This window comes from Octodon degus, unplaced genomic scaffold (genome assembly GCF_000260255.1).
Source record: "Octodon degus isolate 3935 unplaced genomic scaffold, OctDeg1.0 scaffold00184, whole genome shotgun sequence".
Lineage (NCBI taxonomy): Eukaryota > Metazoa > Chordata > Mammalia > Rodentia > Octodontidae > Octodon > Octodon degus.
In genome coordinates, this window is record NW_004524760.1 from 1,479,780 (window position 1) to 1,485,639 (window position 5,860).

Below are 5,860 nucleotides of genomic sequence, written 5' to 3' on the forward strand. Positions count from 1 at the left end.
TGGTGCTGGGGGATTGAACCGCGGTCCCTGATGCTTTGCTAAGCTTGTTCTAAGTAGGTGCTTTAGACCACTGAGCCATCTCTCCAGCCCCAGATGCTATATTTGAAAGTTTATCTGTAGGGCCTTCCTCTCTTGGTGCTGGGTTGTATTTTAGTAACTTACATGTTGGATAAATGGACTTTTGCAGGCTTCTGCTCACATCGGCAATCCAGCTCAGGCTGCTGTGAGAGATGCAGCGGCTGGGCGATCCGCAGATAGAAAAGCTCAGTAGCCTTATCATGAGGACCCAGCAAGAGACTGACCAGCCGAGAACCTCAGTTTCTGCCACGGCCACAGGTCCAGGTCTAGAGGAACAGCAGGCCTGGGACCATCCATGCAGCGCTGCAACAGGACACTGTAATAAATGAACTGTCCTCTCCTGTGGCTTCAGATTCTTAAACATGCTTCCTTTTCTGTTGGAGGCATTCCTTTTCTTTGCTGTTAGATCCAAACTTAGATTTATTTCCATATTACTCTCTGCTTTGTGCACTTTATGGGCGAAAAAGCTAAAGGAGAAAACGGAAATGCAGCTTTTAAGTCTCTTATGTGCCACTTAGTGCCTTTTCAGACAAAATACATGCTTTTTGTGGACCTGGAGGGAAGGGATGGCGGATAACCTCATGAAATATGCTGTCTAGAAGTGAAACTTGTCAGTTCTTTTACACTTCTTGAGAAGAATTCCTTTTTAAAAAGTTTACAAAACTTGGAAAAACTTCAGAGCTAAAGATTAACTGAAAATTAATTGTACCTTAAAGATCTTACTTGTAATGTTGGTATGTGTTTGTTATATAATGTGGTAAAATCATATGTTAATGTACCATACCTGATACGCTGGCAGTTTTATTGAACGTAGTCTCTCTCTCTCTCTCTTTTTTTTTTTTTTTTTTTTTTTTGGTTGCTGTAGCTTCTTTTCAGAAAAGAGGCAGATGTGCCTTGAAAAGCTAGAGTGGCTCATAGTGGAAGGAATTAATTACTTTAAAGAAGAAGCTCATTTTGAATGAACTGGTGACCTTCAATGAGTCATTAGAATTTGTGCCTTGGTCAGAGCCACTGTGGGTTTCTATATGTTTATGTATTACACACGACTGTCAAAATTTGCCATTTGACAGGTTTTGTTTTTGAGAGTTGTGTGTAAGTACAATACTAAGGGTTAGAGAAAATATATTACCAGCTATTACTGCCTTTAATTAATCCCCTATTTCATGGGATTTAACAGAAATTAGTACATAGCCCATTTAAGGTCCCTGCTCAAACTTTATTCTCTATGCACTGATGTTCTTAATGAAACTAAAATTGTTTATTTAATGACTCTAAATTTACTTCTCACCAGTCAGGTAGCTTTAAAACAACTTTGGTTTAGGAAGGACCAGTGTCATACCCAAATAGAGACAGTATCTCGAAGTATCTACGAATTCTTTTTGAGAAAATTTACTATGATTGTATGATTAAAAAATTTTGTTAGTTGTTTTTCCCTTTGATTTATAATGAATTATTGAATGAATTTAAAAACTTCTTGAAGTTTTTCTACAAGTGTTGATATAAATATTCAGGTATCTGAATGTCTTTATTTTGAAACAATTTGAATTTTGCGGGAGAGAAATAGGAAGGCTTAGCAAAATCTGTGTATTTCATATATATGAAATTTGGATGGAAGGTGGAAAAAGAAAGTCTCTTCTAGCATTTAATCTCAGAGTTTTGTTTAATAACACTATACTACTCACGTTGTAAGTCTTGAGTTAAATCTAAGCATTTTATATATTTTCCCATTTACCTCCCTAAAATGGTTGCTATTTTATTCAGTTTTTGTTACATTTTAGAAGAATTCCAGCTTGTTCTAGAAACTGTTCACTTAGTTAAACTAATGAGCAAAGCCAGGCTTTGAGCTAATGAACTGAAGCTTTTGGATTATTGGTGCCTTTTCCAGTGGCTTCTCATCTCTGTGAAGATTTTTTTCTTACTAGCAGCTCTCACAGATACTGAGATAATTAATTTTGAAGACATTTGTAAGTAAATTTATGGATTTCAGAATAATTGTCTAAAATGGTCCCATGAGAATAGATGATGCAACTAAATTTCATCCTAAAACTAAAGTGTTCTCTAAAGAAAGTGAATTTACAATTTAGTAGTCTTTGGATGGTGTTTCTATTCGCCTTATAAAAGGATAACGTTGGTTTAATGACTCCAGGGAAGCTTACTCTTTTCTGTCTTTGTGACTTACTCTGCTTCTGGAAAATATTTATAATGTTCTCAGGCCTTCTTTCTGTTTTAACAATAGAAGATGATTTTATACCAACTTTTCCAATGAAAAATGCTTTCTCATTGCTGGCTATAGTCCTGGGGAGATTTATTCCCAGATTGTGAAGAATATTTTTGCCTGTCAACATCTCTAGCCTTTTTATTGTGGTCAGGAATATTGAATAGAAGTCAGACTGCAGATACTTGCTGCTCAGGTACTTGTGGGAGACCTTCTATGCATACACCATTAATTTACACAGTCCCGTTAATATGGGGAACACATTTCTATGAATATAAATGGAGATTTAAAATTTTTTCCACTAAAATAACTTTTTTTTTTTTTTTTTTGGCTGGCCCAGGCTGCCTTAAGGGAGGGTCTGGTGGGGGATGTAGAGCTGGGGATTGAATCCCTGTCCCCTGCGCCTCACTAGGTTTGCCCAAACAGGCTCTTAAACAACTGAGCTAACCTGCAAACCCCTTAAAATAACTTTTTAAGAGAAGTTAGCCACAGATGGTGACACACATCTATAATTTCAGCCCTCAGGAGGCTGAGGCAGGATGATCGCTGTGAGTTGGAGGCCATCTTGGGCTTCAAAGTGAGGTTAAGCTCAGCCTGAACTGCATGGTAAAACCCTGCCTCAAAAAAGACACACACACACACACACACACACACACACAAAGTTCAGCATTGCCAAGTTTTTTTGAAAAGTACTTCCAGTTTGTTTGTTTGTTTCTTTTCTTTCTTTCTTTCTTTTTTTGGCTGGCTCAGCCCACCCTGAGGACAGGACTGGCACAGCATGTGGTGCTGAGCTGCTGTCCCCTGCTCTGCAAGGTCCTGAGTTCAGTCCCAAGTATTGCAAAAGAAAAAAAAAAAAAGGCCGTGGTCCCTTGTACCTGCCTAAGCTTGCCTAAGCGGGCGGTTTAGACCCTGAGCTATCTCGCCAGCCCCTAATTTGTTTTTTATAATAAAATTAATAAAATCAAAAGTTACGGGGCCAGGGAGATGGCTCAGTGGAATAAGCGCTTCCCTGGCAAGTGCAAGGGCCTGAATTCGATCCCCGGTTCCACAAAAAAAAAAAGAAAAAAGAACAAGCAAAAGTTATGGTTCTTTCCCTGAGAAATCTCTTTAGGTTTAAGATGGTGAGGACAAACTATCATGTATGATGATGAAATATCTTTAGAGTCTTTTTTTTTTTTTTAAACAGGAAAATGCTGTGTAGTTCAGACTGTCCTTGAACTTCTGGCAGTCCTCCTGCCTCAGCCTCTTCCTGAGTGTTAGTATTACAACTACATGCCATCATGCCTGGTCCATGGAGGTTTATGTTTTAATACCCTTATCTGTTGTGTTTTTTTTTTTTTTCTTACTTTGAGCAAATTTTTAATAAAAATACTGCCTTGTGTTTGCAGTTGGGTTTTTTAGTAGGTCACACACAGTGTTCTACCTGGCTTAGGAATTTGTTTCCTAGGGAAGAGTAAATTTGGATGAATATGTGAATGTGAATTATAGGGAAATCAGGTTGATTTTAGTCCTGGCAAAGGCAATAAAACAATGTGGTTTTTCCTAGGGTTTAATAAGAAAAATTATGAAACCTTTTTTTTTAAAATGGTGGAACTTACATAGAAGTCATATGGAACCACTTTCATTTTCTTTCTTGTTTTTTGAGACAGGGTCTCACTATGTAGTCTAGGCTGGCCTCAGACTCATGGCCATCCTCCTGCTTCAGCCTCCCAAGTGCTGATATTACAGGAGTGCACCACTACCCCCGGCTGTTGTGTTTGTTTCTTTAGAACTATTTGAATATAATTTTGGAAGACTTGATGTTTCCATTGAAAGTAGCCAACATGGGCTGCATTATTATAGTTTATATATTTTTTAATGTTTATTTTATTAAAGCATAATAACAATGCAAGATACATGACCATACAATCTCATTTGGACAACATCTAGTTTATATTTCATCTAATAAAATTTTATTCTGCATAGGAAATATAAAATTTATTTCCTAGGGAAGAGTAAATTTAGATGGTTAACTTTTAAAAATGTCATTAGAAAAGATATTTGCAGCTGAATAGTTGTCCTCATCATGATAGGTCATATTGCACTTAAATTTTGGGCAGTGATTTTTCATTTACTTTGGAGTACATTGGACTTACCTACAAGGTTTGTTTAAAAATTCAGATTCCCAGAGCTTGCCTCAGGTGGCCTAAGCTGTGGCCCTGCAATCTTCACTTTTATAAACATTATTGTAAGTGATTCAGAGATAGCACAGGGACAGCTACTCCATGAAATGGGAGTTAGCTGTGGGAAAATACCAGTCAGTATTGTCTGGGGCAAGTGGACAGCTTTTACCTGAGGTTTAGGATGGGCAATCTACAGCCAGTTGAGACCACTACCAGTTTACTCTGTTCAGAGTAATAAAGGTGCCTTTGATTCAGAGGGCTATCTAAGCTGTCAAAGGCTGTCTTCCATAGTTGTCATATGGCCTTCTGGAGAAAAAGAATGTAGCAAGTATCCTGTTTACTAGCAGATGTAATTAGGATCTTAAGGAAAAGCAGTTTTGATAATTGTTTTTCTTTAAAGCCAAGGGACCCAGGGTATAGTGCAGCCTCATAGTGCCTGCCTAGCAACCATGAGGTCCTAAGTGTGATTCCTGGTACCAAAAGGGGTGGGGGTGGAGGCAAATTCAGTACTGTGACTTGAATCCCTAAATTGTACCCACAAAGAAAATCTTAAGCCACAAATACAGTGAACAGCAAGGAAGAACTGGACTGTAACTTGGTAATTAGTAATCTGAGTACCTGATAGCAAGAACTTTTCAAAGAAAGTTTTGTTTGGAAAGGAATTTCATGTGCCAGAGATAAATAGTGCTTTTACAACCAGGCGGAGATTGCATGGATTCTCAGAGCTGTCTAACTCAGATGAATAAAAGCTGTCATATAAGCCTTAAAGGAGTTCTTAAATATACATTTTCCTGGGTTTTTCTTTCAGTTTTCTTAATAAAAAAAGCTTAGTTAAATGTACTTTCTGCTATAACCTTGTCTTTAAATAGCTTTAAAATTTAATATAGTTTTTAAAAAACGCAGTGGAGTGAAATGCTATTAGTATATTAAGAAGCATGTTTCTGTTTCACGTGTAAGATCATTTAATGGAATAAAGATCACAGTATGATACCTGTGTTTTTCTTTATCATGGGCAAAGATCTAATGAAGGGAAGGGGGCTTGGCAAAGGGATTGACTCTCTGAGGGAGAGCATGTCTTCTGAGTTAAAGGTGGTGGCAGTAGGTGGCATTTAAAACTGAAGTCAGTTTTTTTCATCCTGCAAAACAATACTGAACTAATACTGAACTAGCATCCCACAGTACTGAGGCTGGCTGTGCTATTGGCTGAAGTGCTTAAAAGTGCATAGAAACTTGTTGGCACCATGGACTTGTGAGGACCTTTGTATTTGTAGCGCTTTTCTTTAGTTGGTCTATCTGGAGCCATGGGTTAAGCAGTTCTCTTTGGAGGTGGTGAGGGCTGGAAGTAAAGCTCTGCAGAAAGCTTTTCCTCGGGGCTGGAGAGATGGCTCAGTGGTCTAAAGCACCT

The 5,860-nt window shown here is 38.0% G+C and overlaps 1 protein-coding gene across 2 annotated transcripts in view; it reads left to right on the forward strand.

Moving 5' to 3' along the window:
* Window positions 1–876, forward strand: part of Atl3 (atlastin GTPase 3) — a 50,136-nt gene extending 49,260 nt beyond the window's left edge. For both annotated transcript variants that reach the window (XM_004643792.3, XM_023703965.1), the window contains exon 13: window positions 188–876. In XM_004643792.3, the coding sequence (XP_004643849.1) occupies window positions 188–271 (84 nt within the window). In that variant the 3' untranslated portion in view covers window positions 272–876. The remainder of the gene's footprint in view (window positions 1–187) is intronic.
* Window positions 877–5,860: the final 4,984 nt, after the last annotated feature.